General features: G+C 38.3%; 1 protein-coding gene across 1 annotated transcript in view; it reads left to right on the forward strand.

The window, feature by feature from the left end:
* The window catches only part of RELN (reelin), a 495,668-nt gene that overhangs the window by 371,484 nt on the left and 103,879 nt on the right, over positions 1-20,305 (forward strand). The window contains exons 25-28 of the mRNA XM_029918775.1: positions 4,996-5,201; positions 8,420-8,591; positions 9,067-9,267; positions 14,937-15,169. Coding sequence (XP_029774635.1) covers positions 4,996-5,201; positions 8,420-8,591; positions 9,067-9,267; positions 14,937-15,169 — 812 coding nt within the window. The remainder of the gene's footprint in view (positions 1-4,995; positions 5,202-8,419; positions 8,592-9,066; positions 9,268-14,936; positions 15,170-20,305) is intronic.

Raw genomic sequence — 20,305 nt, forward strand, 5'->3', positions numbered from 1 at the left:
TAGCAATGAGGAAGGGGGAACCACCTTCCTCTCCTCCCTTGCTACTGTCCAGGCAGGACATTATTTTCTTTCTCCCTCCTCCAATTAGTCTCTTTAAAAGGACTGGAGAGGGAGCAGGCCCAGTTCTCCAATCTAAACTATATGTCTAACCCTACTAATTAGCAGCTCTCTTTAGAATGTGAGGTGCTTAAAACCACTTCTTTCCAGCAAGGACTATTGCCATCAATTCTAGGACAACTGGAAATGTCCCAGCTACATCACATAACAAATACACAGGTGTGGGTGATATACGGTAGGGCTGATACGTTGTGGAATCTGGGAAGAAATCCAAAATAAGTCTATTTATGCAAATACAAAAATAGGTACAGATTTTGTTTTGATGCAGGTGCAGAACAAAGGATCAGCAAGTAAACAAGATAGAGAATGATAGAAATCAGGGGTGGATTCCATTTAATGATATTTCCTATCCATTGACATTGAACATCCACTGGGTATTATTATTAGAGATAATAGTCCACAAGTGACCAGTATACATTGCATAGATCTGGATACACTGGATAATTGCTCAGAAGTAGAAAGATTGTGCCTTTCATAAGCAACAATTTTAAAATAATGAACCCTTAACCAATATGTACCAAATATCCTGTAAGCACGTGTGCATACACACAGATAGTTTAAACACAGAAAGATTATATGTCAATATGTATGTACTTAATTCAAGTTAATGTCAATTGGCAGACTACCTGAATCTACCTAGGCCCCAAAACTCGTTAGCTCATTCATCTTGCAGACTTCTGCATCTTTCTGTACCTTATTTTTCTCTATTGTAGAATGGGATGTTGGGATGATCAGTGGGTTATTGAAGGTAAAGAATAAAGAATTGTGTGGGGCACATAGAAATCACTCAGTAAGTGTTAGCTCTCACAATTACATTTTCTGAGACCATATTTAAAATTGATATCATTAGGGGCACCACCTGGGTGGCTCAGTCAGTTAAGTGTCTGACTTCAGCTCAGATAATGATCTCACAGTTCGTGGGTTCAAGCCCTGTAGAGGGCTCTGTGCTGATGACTCAGAGCCTGGATCCTGCTTCAGATTCTGTTTCCCTCTCTCTCTGCCCCTCTCCTGCTTGCTCTCTGTCTCTCAAAAATAATAAATAAACGTTTAAAAGGTTATTAAAATTAAAATTTGGTATCATTAGATATTTCTATGTATATGCCTTGCCACTAACTTAAAACCAGCATTTCAAAAGTAAAATCATTCTCTTCCCTTCTCAGTCTGGCTTTTCCCATAAATTTTTGTCAGAATATCTGAAGAACATTTTTTTTCTCTTGTGTCATAGATCTGTTTTGAATCCTAGGTGAGAGAAACTAGCTTAAGCAAAAAAGGAAGAATTTGGTTCATGTAATCAGAATACTGGGAGAGCTTAGACAAAACTGGCCTCAGGGATATCTGGAACCAGAAACTCAAATGCCCACAGAACTCTCCCTTCTATATTCAGGTCAGCTGTCATTATGAGAGTGGTACCAGGGCCACAGACCTTTCAAAGCAGCTCCTTAGAAAAATCTAGGAAAGGTTTCTGATTGGCCAATCACCGTGTCCACAGGAATGGCATACTCTGATTGGTAGGGAGAGAGTCATGTGCTCACTGATTTAGCAGAGAGGTGTGATACACAGTTTGTCCGCCCACACCAGGTGGGGCAGCAACCCAAAGGAAAGGCCTCTTAGCCCTATTGCAAACCACCCTAAACCTAAAATGTGCTTATATTCTGTCCTTCGATCATAAACTTTTAGGATGCTCTCCAGTGTTGCTGCCCTAACTATACAACTTATTTTCTTTTTTGAAACATCAGACTTCTGCTCCAAACAGAAATCTCTCCTCCCCATCCTGGGCTTTGATAATTTCCCTGTCTTTGCTTAATCTATACTGCCTACCATCATGCCTTCTACTGTCTCTGTATCCCTATAAACCTTGTAGCTCCCTGTTCAAACGCTGCTTCTCCATGGAGCTTTGTGGCACGATGACTACACTGCTCTCTCCTTTCTTTGAATTCCTCCTTCACTTGTGTTCTACTCATATAGAGACCATAGTTTTATTCTTATTTTAATAGTACCCAACAAGATGCTGAGTCCTACTGACTGAGCTGAACTCTAGATAAGGTGTTCAGCTCAGAAATGCATGCCATGAGCTAGGCATTTACAAATCAGTAAGTGCCTTGAGACTGAACCAATTGTAGAATTGATAGATCATCATATGACCAAATGGGACTCAACAAGGAACAGAATTTGGTATGCCACCCTAATTATCATTATTGTCACTACACGTATTTGTGAACTCTCCTTTCGAGTTTGTTTTCCTAACACATGGTAGTGTGTCTGGTGTAATTGGCACCCAATAATTCTTATTGAATAAAAGAAGGAAGGAAAGAAGGAAGAAGAGGGAAGGAGAAAGAAGGAAAATTGGAAAACAGGAGGTTTTAAAGAAATGGTTATTTTCGGGGCACCTGGGTGGCTCAGTTGATTAAGCATCCCACTCTTGATTTTGGCTCAGGTTATGATCTCACAATTGTGAGATCGAGCCCCATGTCAGGCTCAGTGTGGAGCAAGGAGCCTGCTTGGGATTCTCCCTCTCCCTTTCTCTCTGCCCCTCCTCTTCATGCTCTCCTTCTCTCTCTCAAAATAAATAAATAAAATTTAAGGAAAAAATAAATGGTTATTTTCAACTAAATATAGTAGAACTATTTTTCTAGGAGCATTTTTATTAAAGAAGATTTTAATAGGAGGCAAAAGTAAAAGTTTCATGAAATGTTATAGAGGTTGTGTTATAAAGTCTTTAGAATCTGAAAACATTACCTTTAAAATATGTTTTATTTTATCTAAACCCTTAAAGTAGTGAGCCATTTTAACCTGGAATGTTGGAAGGAGTTTAGAGGATATTTTTTACATTCCAAGAATGAGGAGATCCATAATCTATTACTCTAACACGTGCATGCGCACATTAGTTGTGTATACATGTCTACATTTAAATACACATAAATACGTTGATAATAGTAGAAGAGAAAAACTGCAAGGCATGTTGTTACATCAGATTTTAAATTCTGACAAAAAGTTTGCCGTAAGCCATTTCCTTTTTCTTTTTTATCTCCCTTTAAAACAATGTTCAACATTTCAGGTCATTGAACAAAAGAAAATGATCTGCACTATTCTCAGGAAAAAACATCTTCAGTGCCAAACTAAGCATTTGCATGATATTTTCCACCATTTACAAAAATCTCACAAAACACTTTCAAAACCTTTGTCGACCAACACCATAGTATCCTGGAAAAACAACACTGCTCTGCAAATTTCACAATAAACCAATCATTCCAACCAGCTAATTGCAATAATTGGATTTTTATAATTCTCCTCACCTTAGATCTTTATCCTTCTGGCTCATTTCCACATGCCAAATTTTTCATAGAAGTTTGCTGGATTGGAATTAACTAGCTAGGTTCTGTAGTTTTTCTTCTTAAAATCATTCTTCCTGTAACAATCCTGAGGCATGAAAATTCTAGGCCAGATTATAAATTATTCTGATGTGTTTCTTGCTTACAGTATCTCAAATCAACAAAAAGAAAAATTAAAAGCACGCATAATACTTTGAAAATGCATATTACTTTTAGGATTTTCTCAAATATGTACTTAAAATTGAGAATTCCGAAGAATAAGTTCTTGTCTGAAGATTAACTTCCGTTCTCATTTTGTTGCTCCCTCCTTTATTTTGGAATCTCTTAATTAGCTTTAGATTTATCAGGAACAGTGTAGTGTTTTAATTAATCCCAAATATGTCCCCTGTGACTTCTAATAACCGAAACTCTTTCTTAATTAACTTAGTGGATTAGAGTCAGGTTTAAATTATAAGTGTGAGGGATGTTTTTCTATATTCTATGTATCCTATCTCAATTTTTCTTCCTGGCTTTTAATTGAACTCCTTGGGAGCTCTCCAAGACCAATTCAGTGCAGTCTGTGGATTAGCTGTGGCAGTACTCTGGGTGGGAGAATCTCATGGGCAAACCTTTTTTCAGTCCCATTAGTGTGAATCCATTTATGCAAAACAGGAATGATGACAACCCTTATCAATTTGAATCTAGTATTTCATCACATGACTGTGACAGGTAGGGGACACATGGAGCAAAAGAAGCAAGTTGAGGAAATTTCTAACATTTTTAAGACACAAGGAGACCATTTCATGGTCACAAAAACTTACTGAAATGCTCCCTCCCACCCTCTCCATTTCCAAGAAAGAGACAGAGACAGAGAGAGAGACTTGACTTGGAGCCTCAGAGACTTGAGTACTCTTTCTTTTTGTTAAGAAGTTATTATTTTGCCTGTTTCACTTTAATTCCCAGCAATGAGGGGGGTCAGGGCATATCTCTGGAGAGGATGTTCCCTCAGCAAGGCATGCATGTGCTAGGCAAATTACATGCAACATCTATTTCATCTAATTGTCACAGCACCCTATACGGAAGGTATTATTACCCATATTGTTCCTTTGAGGAAAAGAAAAGCTCAGAAAGGTCACACAGCTAGTGAACAGCATGAATAATGGCTGAAATTCCAACCCAATTCCAACTGATTTCAAAGTATATGGTCTTTCTTCTCCACTACTCTGCCTGGAGGAGATTTACAAAGCAAATACAGGGAGTGTTTTAATTAAAATTAATTTTGCTTTATTTTTAAAGACTTCTGAATACTCTTCAGTATAATTAGCAGTTCCCTAGGGTCTCATAACTGAGTCTGGGAATCAATGATGCAGACACTAATCAGATGGATTCAGGAACAGTTACCATAACTAGAGCAAAGAACTAAATGGCACAACTTGTTCCTCTCAACAGTATAATGGGAACAAAATCATCTCCACCTGATGCTAGGATGTTTGTATGATCTTGAAACTGAAATGACAGCATGCCAAAGAGCCTCCAGATGATTGACTCTGTGGTTCTGTCTTTTGGAAAGGCTGGGAAGAGGCAGCTGGTGAGCTGGGATCTGGACACCTCTTGGGTGGACTTTGTCCAGTTCTACATCCAGATTGGGGGAGAGAGCGCTGCGTGCAACAAGCCCGACAGCAGAGAGGAGGGTGTCCTCCTTCAGTACAGCAACAACGGGGGCATCCAGTGGCACCTGCTGGCAGAAATGTACTTCTCCGACTTCAGCAAGCCCAGGTAACCACCCCCAGGGCACCTGAGTGGCTCAGTTGGTTAAGCGTATAACTTGAGCTCAGGTCATGACCTCAGGGTTCATGGGTTCAAGCCCCATATCAGGCTGTATGCTGACAGCTCAGTGCCTGGAGCCTGCTTCACATTCTGTGTCTCCCTCTCTCTCTGCCCCTCCCCTGCTTGTACATGCGTGTTCTCTCTCTCTCTCTTTCTCTGTCTGTCTCTCTCAAAAGTGAATAAACATTAAAAAATAAAAAATAAATAGAACCAGAGAAGAGCCAATGTGGGTAAAATGAGAGACCTAACATCCAGGGAGAATGTCAGGTGTGGTATATGGGAGACCTGGTGAGATTCCCTCCAGTACAAGGACAAGGGAATCCATAATGGTGCCAAACTAGTTGAAACAACAATTTAAAATAATTCAAATTACTTTTTCCAAACAATATCATTGGCAACCTGGAAATTATTCAGCATTCAATAAAGTGACTAGAGTACTATATAGACAAGCAGAAAGAAATCCAATAGCTTTTTCAAATTTCAGAAATATTCAGTTTTTATTTATGGGAATTTTTCTTTAGGGTCAGACTATTTCACCACATTCTCAAAGAGTTCTATGACACTAAAAATGGTTGGGAAATTTTGAATTGGAAGAAACCAGAAAAAGATCCCATTCATGGTGACAAATAATACATAAATATAAGGACTAAATTTAACAAACAATATTGAGCATCTGTGTAAAGAAGACTCAAAATTTCTTTCAGAGATATAAAAGAAAACAAATAAATGGAAAATAATATAACATTTCTGGATAGGAAAACTAAATATTATGATATGAAGATACCTCTTAATTTATGTTTCATGAAATTCCAATCAAAATCTTAGTGGAATTTGGGGTTGGGATGACTTTACATCTAGAAATATAAACTGGCAGGGGCGCCTGGGTGGCTTAGTCTGTTAAGCCTCCAACTTCAGCTCAGGTCATGATCTCACGGTTGGTGGGTTCGAGCCCCGCATCAGACTCTGTGCTGACAGCTCAGAGCCTGGAACCTGTCTTCGGATTCTGTGTCTCCTTCTCTCTCTGACCCTCCCCTGCTCGCACTGTCTCTCTCTGTCTCTCAAAAATAAATTAAAAGAAAAACATAATAATAAAAAAATTTTTAAATATAAACTGGCAAAAATAGCTTAAGCTTTTGGAAAAAAAGAGAAGAATGCTCCGCATGGTATTAAAACACACTGTATGACCTAAATATTAAATGGCGCATGGAAAGATAGAAACAACGCAGCCAAACAGGGGACCCAGAAATTGGCTCAGATCTGTGTAAAAACACATATGTTAAAAAAAAGACACCAACGATCAATGAGACATAAATGGTTGTTCAATCAAGCAGTGTTAGAAAAAAAATGGGTAGGCTCTTGAGAGAAATTCTCTATTAATCATTACCCTACCCCATCAAAAACTGTTAAAGACTGGTTAAAAACTTAAACATTTAAATTACTGTCTAATCTTAGAGAGAGACTTGAACTTCCTAAACACAAATTCAGTGCAAGAATTAACAGAGGAAAGGGCCACTTATGTAGAAAACCACGATGTGCAAATGTAAAGCTGCATATACATGTAACACATGTATATCTGTCAAAGATAACAAAGAAGTGAAAGAGAAAAAAGACTGAGAAAATATTTGCAACCAATATGAGAAACAGAGGGTTGATGTTCCTGTAAAGAGCTTATACAGATTATCGAGAACACCAATAGGATCCCAATTTTTAAAAAATGGGTAAAAGAAACGAGTAGATGTTACAAAAGAGAAAACACAAAGGTTTAATGAGATATAAATAATAGCTACCATCTGTTGCAATAAAAAAGGTAACATTTTTCATCAGTCCAGTGGTCATTTTTTACTGATAACACCAGTGCTGTTTCCACATGGGAATAGCAAGACAGGTCATTCTGCAAACCGCATGACTCTTCCAGGAAGAAATTTGGAAAAATCAGGAGCATTCAACATGACTAGTTTATTGAACCTGGTAATTGCATGTTTAGGAATTATTTCTAAATCTTCTAAATTATTTCTAAAGAAATAAGCCAACGTATAGCTTTACACATAAAGGTTTTCAACACAGCATTATTAATAACAGGAAAAAGTAAAATGAACAATAGTATGTCTGTGTCATGAAAATATACAGGCAGTAAAATGATCTTAAGAAGTAATTATACTGACAGGAGGATGTGCATATGACATAATATGAAATTTTAAACTGTAGGATGCTGAATTATACATATATTTCACCTTTAGGAAAGATTACATGCTTTAATGATACACATCAAAATGTTAACAGAAGTCAACTCCTTGCAGAAGATTGTGGGTGATTTCCTGTTTCATTTGTTTTTATTAAAAATTATTTTTCTTAATGTTTATTCATTTTTGAAAGAGAGAGAGCACACATAAGTGGGGGAGGGGCAGAGAGAAAGGAAGACACAGAGTCTGAAGTAGGCTCCAGGCTCCAAACTGCCACCACAGACCCCAGTGTGGGGCTCAAATCCATGAACCTGAGCTGAAGTCCAATGCTTAACTAACTGAGCCGCCTAGGCACCCCATAATTTTTAATGCATAGTAAAGTGAAATGTTTTGGAAAAAATTTTAATGCTATTTTGATGTAATAATATACAAAGGAACAGTTTCTTTAAGGTATTTCTTAAAAATGTTATGCCATTGTCATTATAACCAAAATTCAGTAAATCAGACTTAGTAGAAATACCTGCCTCAAAAAGTTATAATTCTAATGGATTAAACATGTCTAGGATTAAATGTACTTATAACTTTAAACTTCTTGATCTGATCTGTCTAAACTTAGGAACGTCTAAAAAATATCCAGAGATCAGGGGTGCTTGGATGGCTTAGTCTGTTAAGCATTGGACTTCAGCTCAGATCATGATCTCATGGTTTGTGGGTTTGAGCCCCATATCGGGCTCTGTGCTGACTGCTGAGAGCCTGGAGCCTGTTTTGGATTCTGTGTCTCCTCTTTCTGCCTCTCCCCTGCTCATGCTTTGCCTCTCTCTGTCTCTCAAGAAAAGAAGAAGAAAAAAAAAAAAATATATATATATATATATCACAAGAGATAAAACTAAACTAAACTTTCTCTTGTTTGCTACTCTTGTTATTTAAATAGCTGCTAAGAAAAATGGCTTTTCCTTTCCTAACCATAAATGATTTCCTTTTATGCAGGTTCGTCTACCTGGAGCTTCCAGCGGCTGCGAAGACCTCTTGCACAAGGTTCCGCTGGTGGCAGCCTGTGTTCTCAGGGGAAGGCTACGACCAGTGGGCAGTTGATGACATCATCATTCTGTCAGAGAAACAAAAGCAGGTCATCCCCATTGTGAACCCGACTTTACCCCAGGTATCCTTTCTATGATTGAACTCCAAAAGGACAGGATTGTAAAAACAGATGGGATTACAGAATTTCTCACTTCCCCCAAAGATTGAGTCCTTGACCCTGGAATAACCCTTATAAGTAACATAAGTTTTCTGTGTTTATACTTACCTTTCTGGTTTACACTTAATTGTTTTGTTATCTCTCTATGCTGCTAGTTCACAGATTACTTAGATATTTTAAAAAATGACTAGGAAGTCTGGCCAAAATATTATTAATGTGTTTATAAAATTAGATACACAGTGGCAAAATATTTTCAGTGGTTAAATCCTCAGGAAAAAGGGTTTATGGCAGTAAAAAGAAATAATAATTTAGAGATTCTGCTGTATTTTCTGAGCAGTACAAATCGTACATAGCCCTACAGGTCATGAGCTGAAAATTCCTTTCTTCTTTTTAAAGCTATCAAATTGCCTTTCTGTGTTGTCTGTATTGTGTCTATTAGAACTTTTATGAGAAGCCAGCTTTTGATTACCCTATGAACCAGATGAGTGTCTGGTTGATGTTGGCCAATGAAGGAATGGTTAAAAACGAAACTTTCTGCTCTGCCACACCATCGGCCATGGTATTTGGAAAATCAGATGGGGATCGCTTTGCAGTCACGCGAGATTTGACTCTGAAACCTGGATATATTCTACAGTTTAAGGTATTTATGCACAGACTTCTTCCCAGGGCCGGTAAAAGAGCAAACCATCTTCCAGACTTGTAAGTGACATCAAAAGAACACATATTTTTCAAACTCTCCTGAAGAAGGGACTCATGTGAACAAAGGTTTCAATGTTCTTAGAATGCCAGTGCTCTTTATTTAGCTCTACCCACAATGAAAAAAAAACTGGTCAGGTTGAAAATTGACTTTTAGATTTTCTATCTGATTATGACTTAATGAACCCCATGCTTCTGAATGGTAAGAGAGAAGTTCTCTTTTTCAGTTTACTGGGGCTTTTGGGACTTACCAGTTACTTTGTGTTTTTACTACAGGATTTTCAAACAACATTCCTTCTTTGATTCAGTAAATTTATACCCTAACGAACACTGTTTTCTTAAAAGCTTGCTGTTTTTCAGCATTGTGATAACATGTCTACGTATATAGGGGCAACTGGGTGGCTCAGTCAGTTAGGCATCCAACTTTTGGTTTTGGCTCAGGTCATGATCTCCTGGTTTGTGAGATTGAGCCCCATGTCTGGCTCTGTACTGACAACATGGAGCCTGCTTGGGATTCTCTCTGTATACTCTCTCTGCTTCTCCCCACTAGTGCTCACTCGCTCGCTCGCTCTCTCAAAATAAATAAATAAAGATTTTAAAAAATATCAACATGTATAGCAAGTATTTACTTTGACAAGCTCTTTTTTCAGAAGCCTAATCAAAATTTCATTTTGTTTATAATAAAATCCCACTGGTGAATTCTGGGGTCGAAAGCAATGCAGTTTTAATGAGCTAGCCCAACTACATGGTCCTTACATTAACAGCAGGATGCAGATGGTAAATAATTTAAAAATGGAATTATTTAAGAGATCAGATGTTTATAGGTGGCTCTTCAAATACAGTTTCCACAGGTCTGTAAACAAGGAGGTTAGTCATAAATAAAATGATAAGTGAAATGTTATTCTTCTCTGTTTATAGTTTGATGCTAAACTACAATGGAAAACCCATTAACAGCAGTTATGACTCTGTATTAACTTGTTGGTACTACCTAAAAATGGTAACAAAATAATAGCAATAGCAAATACATTGCAGGAATACTATGCTCTTTCTCACTTGACACCTTCTCGATTGAATTAGTCACAAAATCACAATAGTGTAGGTGATAAAATCTGCAAGATGGCATCCTAGTGTTTAAAAAAAAATCTCAATCAGGGGGCACCTGGCTCAGGTCATGATCTTGTGGTTGGTGGGTTTGAGCCCTGGGTCGGGGTCTGTGCTGACAACTCAGAGCTTGGAACCTGCTTCAGATTCTGTGTCTCCCTCTCTCTGCCTCTCCCCTGCTTGCTCACTCTCATTCTCTCTCTCTCAAAAATAAACATTTTAAAAATTAAAAATAAAATAAAAATCTAAATCAAGAAAATACTATTAAATTTTTCAAGTACTTAAACAACCAGCAAGAATACACAGTGCCTAAGATAATCTCAGTGCTCAAATGACACCAGCAGAAGACTTCTGGCTGTGGCTGTTAGTTGATAATAGATATGTAATGTGGGTCATTTGGGGACTGATGATTAATGTAGATTTGGAATCTGTGACAAGAACTTGGTGCATCTGTGTGCAGTGCTGGTACATTGTTGTAATGCATGCCATTTGTCAAACACTAGTTGTTAGGAATATAGACATGAACAATATGGCCCTGGCCCTCAAGGAACTCAGAAATTAGCAAGTGAGCCAGAAGATAGAACAGTCATTCTCACAAGAGGGTTGTAGTAGAAATAGGCTCTAGATGGTATGAGAGTACCTGGCATAGTGCCTGGCATGTAGCTGATACCCCAAAAACATCTGTTAGTTGGAAGGATGGATAAACAGATGGGTGGACAGACAGATGGATAAGTTGAAATGAAATGTCTCTGGAAATACAGACTTAGCCAGATGAACAATGAAAGGGGAAGAATTCCAGTTAGAGGGGACAGAATGTGAAAATATAGGAAAATAAATGAAAGTGCAAATGAGAATGGAAAATTTGGAAACTCTTAGGAGTTTGGAGTATGTGTCACAAAGGTGAGAGAGAAGGTCGATCCTCATTAGCTTTATATGATATGCTGAGCCACTTGGACATTAACCCAAGAGTAGTGAGTCAGGGAAGAGTTTTAATATTAAGTGTAAGAATCAGACCTGTTTTCAAGAGATCCTGCCAGCAGCAGTGTGGGTGTTGACTTAACAAGAGGAGAAACTATAATCAACAAGTGCATTTATTCATTCATTCAACGAATATTTGTAAAACCTCTACTGTATACCAGGCCCTGTTGCAGGCTATGAACATAAATAGGGATAGAGAGTGTGGGCTTGAGTGGTGCAGGTTAGTTATTATTTTATAAAGGATTGTCAGGTTCCCTCACTAATAAAATGACTTTTAAGCCGAGACCTATAAAAGTTAAAAGGGTGAGTTATGCAGCTATCTGGGAAAGAGCATCTCAGGCACAAGGTATAAAGAATACAAAGGCCTAGAATCAGGAGTGTGCTTGGAAGAGTTCAGAAAATCACAAGGATGCCATTGTGCCTAGAGCAAAGAAAGCGAGAATGGGGAGACAGGTAGAAAGAAGGAGGTCAGACTTGGACTTCTGCTCTGAATAAAATGGCTAGCAGAAGAGTGGCATACTCTGACTCAGGCTTTTAAAGAATCTGGTGACTGTGCTGGGAGTACAGTGGCAGAGGCAAAGGCAGAGACAGAAAGACTGGCTGGGCAGCTATTGCAATGATCCAGGTGAAAGATGAGGACTGGGGGAGAGGGGGGATGGATGTACTCAGGTTGTACATCTGAGTAAAGAAAGGATGCTAGACAGTCATCAAAGTAAGAAATGAGGAGGTCAGATTTAGTTATTGTATGAGATTATAAAGATAAGTAGATGGATCTGTGAGATGTAGAAGGGGAATAGTCAACAGGTTTTGGTGAACTGTTGGATGATCGAATGGATTTTACAATGATTCTCTCATTTCTGGCTCCAGTTGTTGAACTTGGAGATACAGGAAGAGGAGGATTTGTTTTAGGGTGTAGATGATGAGAGCAAACCTGGGCCTGTGGAAATAAGGATGCCTGTGGACTGCTGACATGGAAATACATGGGAATCAGTTATGGACCTTTCCCGAGAACTGTAGAGAGGCCCAATCTGGGAGTTGTAGGTATTCAAAAGGGATCTGAAATTATGACTGTGATTGACATTAAGGAGCATGTAGAGAGTACAAAGATAAGTAAGCCAAGAATTAAATGCTAGAAAACATTAACAGCTGAGAGGCAGACTAAATGGTCAATTTAAAAAGGAACAGACTTGTCAGGGAACTGAAAGTGCCATCAACTTTCCTACTTTAGAAACAGTGGTGCCCATAATGCAAAGCAAACTGTGTGTGCCCTTTATAATTACTGTCAACAGATACCAACCAAAGGCTAATGTTTACTAATGTGCAATGAAAGGAATTTGTGCTGAAAGAGTTTAATCATGCATCTGAGATTGTCATGTCTTTGCTTATATTGTTGACATTGAATTATATAAACTAGGATAAATGTATGACAATAAAATTCCTACTAGCCCAATTATAAAGTCTTCTGAGAGATGTTTTCTAGCTGTGAGTGTGTGAATAAGGAAAATATAGAATCATCTTTTGAAAGACTGGATCCAACTACCAATAGTCTAAAGTATGAACTGGTTGACCTCTTGATCTCTGGGCCAGTACTATGCCTGTGACCCTAGCTTTCCTTTATCCTTTATTCTTTAGTCATGATCATGTTCCTTTGAATGCTTGCTTCAGTTTTTCTATACAATTTGACTATTCTTATTTCTAGTCCTATACATTAAAGTACTATGGTGGCTCCCATCAATAACTGAAATATGATATGAATAGATCACTCATATAAGATGGCATATAATTAAGTAGAGGTCACTGTGTGGCTCAATTGCACAATCATATGACTCTTCATTTCAGCTCAAGTCATGATTTCATGGTTTGTGAGTTTGAACCCCACAGTGGGCTCTGTCCAGACAGTGCAGAGCCTGCTTGGGAGGCTCTCTCTCTGCCCCTCCCCCATTCTCTCTCTCCTTTGGTCTCTCTCTTTCTCTCTCTCTCTCTCTTTTAAAATAAATAAATAAAATTTTTTAAAAAGATAGAAAGGGCACCTAGGTGGCTCAGTCAATTCAGCATCTGACTTCAGCTCAGGTCATATCTCATGGTTTGTGGGTTCAAGCCCTGCATTGAGCTCTGGGCTGACAGCTCGGAGCTTGGAGCCTGCTTCAAATTGTGTCTCTCCACCCCTCCCCTGCTTGTGCTCTATCTCTCTCTGTCTCTCAAAAATAAATAAATGTTTACAAAATTTTAACAAAAATAAAAAACAAATGAAAAATATGGCATATAATCAAATAAATATCAGGAAAAGAGCTTGAAATTTCTAATTACCAAAAAATATAAACTAAAACAGCAGTAAAAGTATTTCTACATTTACTAATTTAGAAAGAAACTGTTTTTAACCTAAATAGCCTTCAAAGCTATGGTAAAACCGATTCATTTGAACCTAACTGATTAAAAATGAATACATACAAATAAAAAATCTAAAGTGTTTCTGCATTTTGATTCAGTAATACTATTTCTAGGAATTTATCTGGTGATAACAGATCAACTAAGGAAAAAATCTATATTCTTGCAATGCTGCACATAATAATAAAATATGTTAAATAGAAAGTAGAAGGAAAGTTTTATCTATTTATTTACTAATGCTTATTTTTGAGAGAGAGAGAGAGAGAGACAGAGCATGAGTTGGGGAGGAGCAGAGAGAAAGGAAGACACAGAATCTGGAGCAGGTTCCAGACTCTGAGCTTCAGCAGAGAATCCAACACGAGGCTTGAACCCACAAACCACGAGATCATGACCTGAGCCAAAGTTGGATGCTTAACCAACAGAGCCACCCAGTGTAATAACTTCAACAATAATCAAAATGTATGCCTCTTTATAAAGATTATAAAACAGAAAAAAAATATTTGCAGTAGGGTATTAGGATTTAAGTTGCTTTATTTCTTTTTTTCATTTCTTTTAAATGTTATTAATCTTGTGATGACATTCCTCTACATGAGTGCACAGGACAATAATAGTTTTATTTCTGGATTATTTTGTTTATTTGATTCAGTATAAAAACTTAGCTCTTTCATCTAAGTTAGCAAGGATTTCTTACTGAGCTTTGGCAAGAAAATAGAGTAAAGATGTTAGTTCCACTGAAAGCCAGAAGGATGGCACTCATTTCAGATAACTCTTATGTCCTGAGGAGGATAGCTCTTCACCTTCTGTTTCCCTCTGTTTACAGGCCTGGGATCAGAGAAGAAACCATTTCTTGGCTTCTTTGATTTTGTCCATGGCCTCAACCTCAGAGGAACCATATTTCTGTTTTCCCTCCTATAATCCCAAGAAATCCACAAAATGGCAACTAGTCCAGCTTTTCTTATAAATCACCTATTGCTCACCTAAAGATTCTAGAACCTATGGAAGGGTCTTGTTTGGAATTGACCTGCATGTCTTATCATTGTCAATAAAAGGCAGACTCAGTAGAAAGGGCCCTGGCTGCTGTCGCACCTACTGTATTACATGATAACTTAAAATCAAAATGTTTTATAATTCTGTCTTTCCTTCGGACAGCTGAACATAGGATGTGCTAATCAGTTCAGCAGTGCTGCTCCAGTTCTTCTTCAGTACTCTCATGATGCTGGAATGTCCTGGTTTCTGGTGAAAGAGGGCTGTTACCCCGCTTCTGCAGGCAAAGGATGCGAAGGAAACTCCCGAGAACTAAGTGAACCCACTGTGTATCACACAGGGGACTTTGAGGAATGGACGAGAATCACTGTTGTTATTCCAAGGTCTCTTGCATCCAGGTACAGTGACCATTTTTATTTGTGCCCTAGGCGTTATTTCTTGGAAGCATATATTTATCTCAGTATCATCATTTCAATAACCTACAAGAATTCATACCGTCTAGCTATATCTATTCACAAAATAGGGAAAAGAGCCCTGGGGCAAAGTTCCCAAAGCCTGGGTGTGTGTGGAGGTGCACATGCACCCATGCATGCTTGCGAAAGACATTATTATATCAGACTTTGACTTTATATAGATAATTGATAATTTAATACCTCTCCGTGTGGGCAACTTGAGATATCTTATAATATAAAAGATCCCTTTATGGACTCCTGGGTGGTGGTTCAGTCAGTTAAGCATCCAACTTCAGCTCAAGTTTTGATCTCATGGTTCATGAGTTCAAGCCCCACATCAGGCTCTGTCCTGACAGCTTAGAGGCTGGAGCCTACTTCAGATTCTGTGTCTCCCTCTCTCTCTGTCCTTTCCCCATTCACGCTCTGTCTCTCTCTCTCAAAAATAAATAAACAATAAAAAATTAAGTCCCTTTAAATGACTGTAAGAATAATAGAAAGATTAAACATCAGTGACAGAGAAATGAGATAAGTGGATTTTAAAATACTGGAAGTGAATTAGTTTCATTACTAAGGCAATAAATTTAACTCAGTTTTCTGTCAGCTCAGACAAAGGGGAAAAATATAGGGTCTTTTAGTTCTCATGTTTGGATAAAAAGAAAAAAATGCATTATGATCTTTAAGAAAAAGATAACATTTTTCCATGCTTAGTATTCTAGAATAAATTTATAGCATATGTATGTATCCTTATGCCAGGTAAAGTAGATATCAGCATTTTTAAATCTATCATTTTATGAAAGATAAACATTCTTCAAGTGAACACTTCTTAATTGAATCCCAGGATGTAGCATTAAATTGTGACTAAGTCAAGGCATTTTTCTGCAGAGCTGAGATGATATACATCAATACACTCGCATAGCTTTCTGGTTATGACTTCATATATGCTTGGAATATTCATTAGTGCCATTCAGCAATATTTCTAGCTAGCTTGCTTCCTTCCTAGAATATAGTAGGATTATATTTCCCCCACACCTTTTGAAGTTTGACATGGTCTAATAAAATGTGAATAGAAATCAAATGTGTGGTTTTTAAGAGCCCATGTGGATTTTACCATGTTCTCTGCTTTATGAAAACATGTTTTGAGATGCAGTTTACATCATTCTGGGTCCCTGAGTGTCTACAACACGCAAACTTCCTTGCTAGCCTACACTGGACATATAGCAAAAACAAGAAATAACTTTTGTTGAGTTAAGCCACTGAGATTGGGGATTGTTTGTCACCACAGCATAATTTACCTCCTCCTGACTGATAATAATGGTAAAAGCATAGCCGTCTATAGGAGTGATCTATTCATAAAGTTCTTGGAGACGATCTGTCTGTGACAACTTTCACCTGATTGATCACCAAACTTACTGTTCATGATGATCTAGCTACATAAGCTGGTTATGTTCTCTGCCTCCCTTACTACTTAGATGTGCATCTCAAAAAACTATACCACACATTTTGGTAGACAAATTTCCCAGGTAGGGAAAGAATTTTAGTCAAGGATGTCTCTGGGTTAATCTCCTAAACTTTGAAGCATAATCTTTAAATACCAACTATTCCAAGAAAGTTTGTCAGTCAGTGGATCTAAGTCAACTCATAAGTAACTTTTTGTCTTATATATGCCAGTGTTCTTTGTAGTATAGTAAAGAGAGATGATTTGATATATAGGTAGCAAAGTTGATGAGTCAGCCTTCATCAGCAAAATTTAAGAATTTGACTTACATTCTGTTTTAGGTAGGCTCAGCTGCTGTAACAGAGAAACAAATACAAATGCTTTACAAAGCTTAAACAAGATAGAAGTCCATTCTTTCTCATATTATAGTCCAAAGGCGACCAGTTCAAAGCTAACAGGGTGGTTCTGCCATTCTGAGCACAACACTGTCATCTCCAGATCTAAGGCAGATCCTCCAGATCTTGTCATTTCTTAACCAGTAGAAGGGAAAAGGAGTCAAGGACGCATAGGTGTATTGCTTTTTTAAAAAATCATCCTACTCCTTGTTTGTATTCCTGAGTATAGCCTAAGATAATAATTGTGCAGTTATCTATCACTATGCAACCTCTCTCTCCAAAACTTAGTAGCTTGAAGCAACAATGATTTACTTCCTCATGTTTTTGTGGGATTATCTGGATAGTTCTGCTGCTCTCTCTGGGCTCCATCATATGGCTGCATTTAATTGATGGGTTGGTTAGTGTTTGGGCCCAGCAGGATCTTTCTCTCTATGTCGTCTTTATCCCAGTATTTGTCTGTTATGTGGTTCCAGAGTTCTAAGAGAACAAAAGTAAAAGCTGCAAGACTTTTTCTTTTTTGCCACATCCAGTTGATCAACGCAAGTCACAAGGCCAGGCTAGACTCAGAATGTGGGAAAACAGACTCCCCTTTCTGATAGCAAGTGCAGAAAAGTCATTTTATAGAGGAACATGTACACAAGGAAGTGTGATTCATTGGGGGCCATTACTGTAACAGCCTACCATAGTTTATTCCTAGCCCCAATGATTCACATCTATTCCAACAGCCAAGTGTATTCACTCTCCTCCCAAGATCCCCCAAATGTCATTCCCATCACAGTATCAGGTATTAATTGTTGATCTTGTGATCTCTTATCAGGTCAGGGTATGGCCATGGCTCCCTATAAATGGCCCCACTTGATCTAGAGACCTATGATCTAAAAAGTTATCTGCATCCAACATACAATGGCAAGACACTGACAGGATCACTATAATAGACACCTCCACTCAAAAAGAAATAATCGTAAGGAAGGGATGGGAATCACATAGCAGCCATGGGAATTCTGAAAGCTAGCAAGATACTTGTTATTAGGACTCCCTCAACCATAAGCAACGTCCAGGACAAGAGGGCGGCCTCGATTAAGTTTTGCTCCTTAGGAGTCATTCCTTAATCTATTGTTCTTCTCAGCTGTTGGTTCTACTCTGGAGGCTTCACCCTCTGAGGTATCTTTCCTTTGCCATGAGAATCTGTGTGTGTACCTTCACAGCCATCTCATCCTGCTTTCTGCCCATCAAAATTCGGGCATGTAACAGCGTAGCCCTGTAGTCCTCACCACCACCACCTGCCTGTTCCCCACCCCCAACATTCTTTTCTGAAACGTTGGCCCAACCACAGCTCTTCCAAATATATAGTGCAGCTGGGGAGCATGGAGTGGTGTATATTTGCCACAGTGACTTGCATATCAAGGTGCTATAAGACATTGCTATGAAAGCAGTCATAAAGCCACATATAAGAAGTAAAAGAAGGTTGTCCTCAGTATTACAAAGTGAGCCAATTTTTTGAAGCTCCAAGAGTATCAATATTTTCTTGGATCTCAGCTCTTGGAAGAAGAAATATTCTTTGTTAGAGCCCAGCTTCCTGGCTAATTTGAATCCCATCCAGCTTGCTGGTTGATGGTGTATTGGTGACAAAGAGCTCTCTATTGAAGAATAGTAAATATGTTTCCACTTTAAGAGCTGTTGTTTCTTCTGCAATATGTTAAACTCTGCGATCTCCAAATGCAGTGTTGGGAAGCTGAGAATTCGAAGTGTGAAAATTGTTAAAATTGGGAGCTATTTTGCCACAAGGCAACATGCTTATAATAGTTACTAGAACATTGCTCTTCCACAAATCATTCTAAGCTGATTTTCTCAAAGGAGCATTTTGTCCTCATATTCCTTCTCTTGGTTCTGCCTACAAGGGAGACATAGTGGTGACAGTACATACAAGCCAGTGTATCCCTGACAGCAGCATCCCCAACCATGCTGTCATGCAGCCTTCTGTAGGTTCCCTATGCAGAATGCAAAATTTCTGGGGGTGGGAGGTGGAGGGAATGTTCCAGAAACACAGTTGCTTACTCTTCTGCAGAATGTCTCCTCCACTGCCACCATCACCTGTGAACCTCAGCACACAACCAGCAGATGCACAGGAATCCTGGTTTGAAAGGCAGATGTAACCCTTCTCTGAAACATGGTGGCGGAAGAAGGTGGTAGAGAAATCGATTCTCCTGCTCACTCAGGAATCCTCTGAACAAAAGTAATTGGGAAAGGAGACAGAGATAGAGTCTTCTACTTTTTCTTTATCTGGGAAAGCAAAACCTCCGGAAGGTTTTGTTCAAGATTTGAATGGTCAAGCCACACTATGGTTCTGTTTCTAGTAAAATGACAGAAAACTAAACTCTGTCTTTTCCTCAGTCATCATGTCCTCCAATCCTTCCCAGACCTTCCTGACTAGCAGATCAAAGATGCTCTTCTAGCTCTATGTCTTTGTAATAATAGTAGTAATCAGAGTTGCATGTTTACATGTCTTTATTCAAGACTTGATTAATGTATTTCCTTGTTTGACTTTTGGCTACAACAAGGCAGGAACCTTGCTGAGTTTTTGCTTCCCATTGTATACCTAGCCCAAGCACTATACCTGGCATATTGGAGGCACTTGGTAAATGCTGGTTGAATGAATGGATATTGAGTGAGGAATAAGGACCAACAGTAGGTGATTAGCTAGAATAAAGATGCCTTTCTTTTTAAAATATGTTTTCCAAAATAAATTCCATGCTATTCAGCAGAAAAATCACAATTCTGCATTCTGCTGTGTCTTCCTGAAAAGGCATAGATAGCACAGGCTCACATGTGCACACACATTCATAGCATGAATAATTTCAAGACCATATCTCCTCTACTTTAGAAAAGATAAACCATGTGGAATCTAGACATGCTTATTAGCTTAACTTTGGCCTAGTTCTTTTTGTTGTTGTTATTGTTGCTATAGCTTAAAACTATAATTTATTTCATGTTTAAGAAGTGTAAATAAAAGTAAGATACACTCAAGGCCTGGTTCTGCACACAAGAGTGGATAACAGGCTCATTCTGGTTCCTGCAGTAGATTGAGTTGGAGGTTTATTCTGTAGGTGGACAGCATAATACTTTGCTGGTCTTTGACTAACCTTCTTCTTTGTTCCACCATAGTATTTATGTGAGGAGTATCAGTACCCAGAGAAGAACTAGTCCAAGGATAAAAGTTATCCAGTCTTCAGTTGACAAAGCCATTCCAATAGT

The sequence above is a fragment of the Suricata suricatta genome, chromosome 2 (genome assembly GCF_006229205.1).
Source record: "Suricata suricatta isolate VVHF042 chromosome 2, meerkat_22Aug2017_6uvM2_HiC, whole genome shotgun sequence".
NCBI lineage: Eukaryota > Metazoa > Chordata > Mammalia > Carnivora > Herpestidae > Suricata > Suricata suricatta.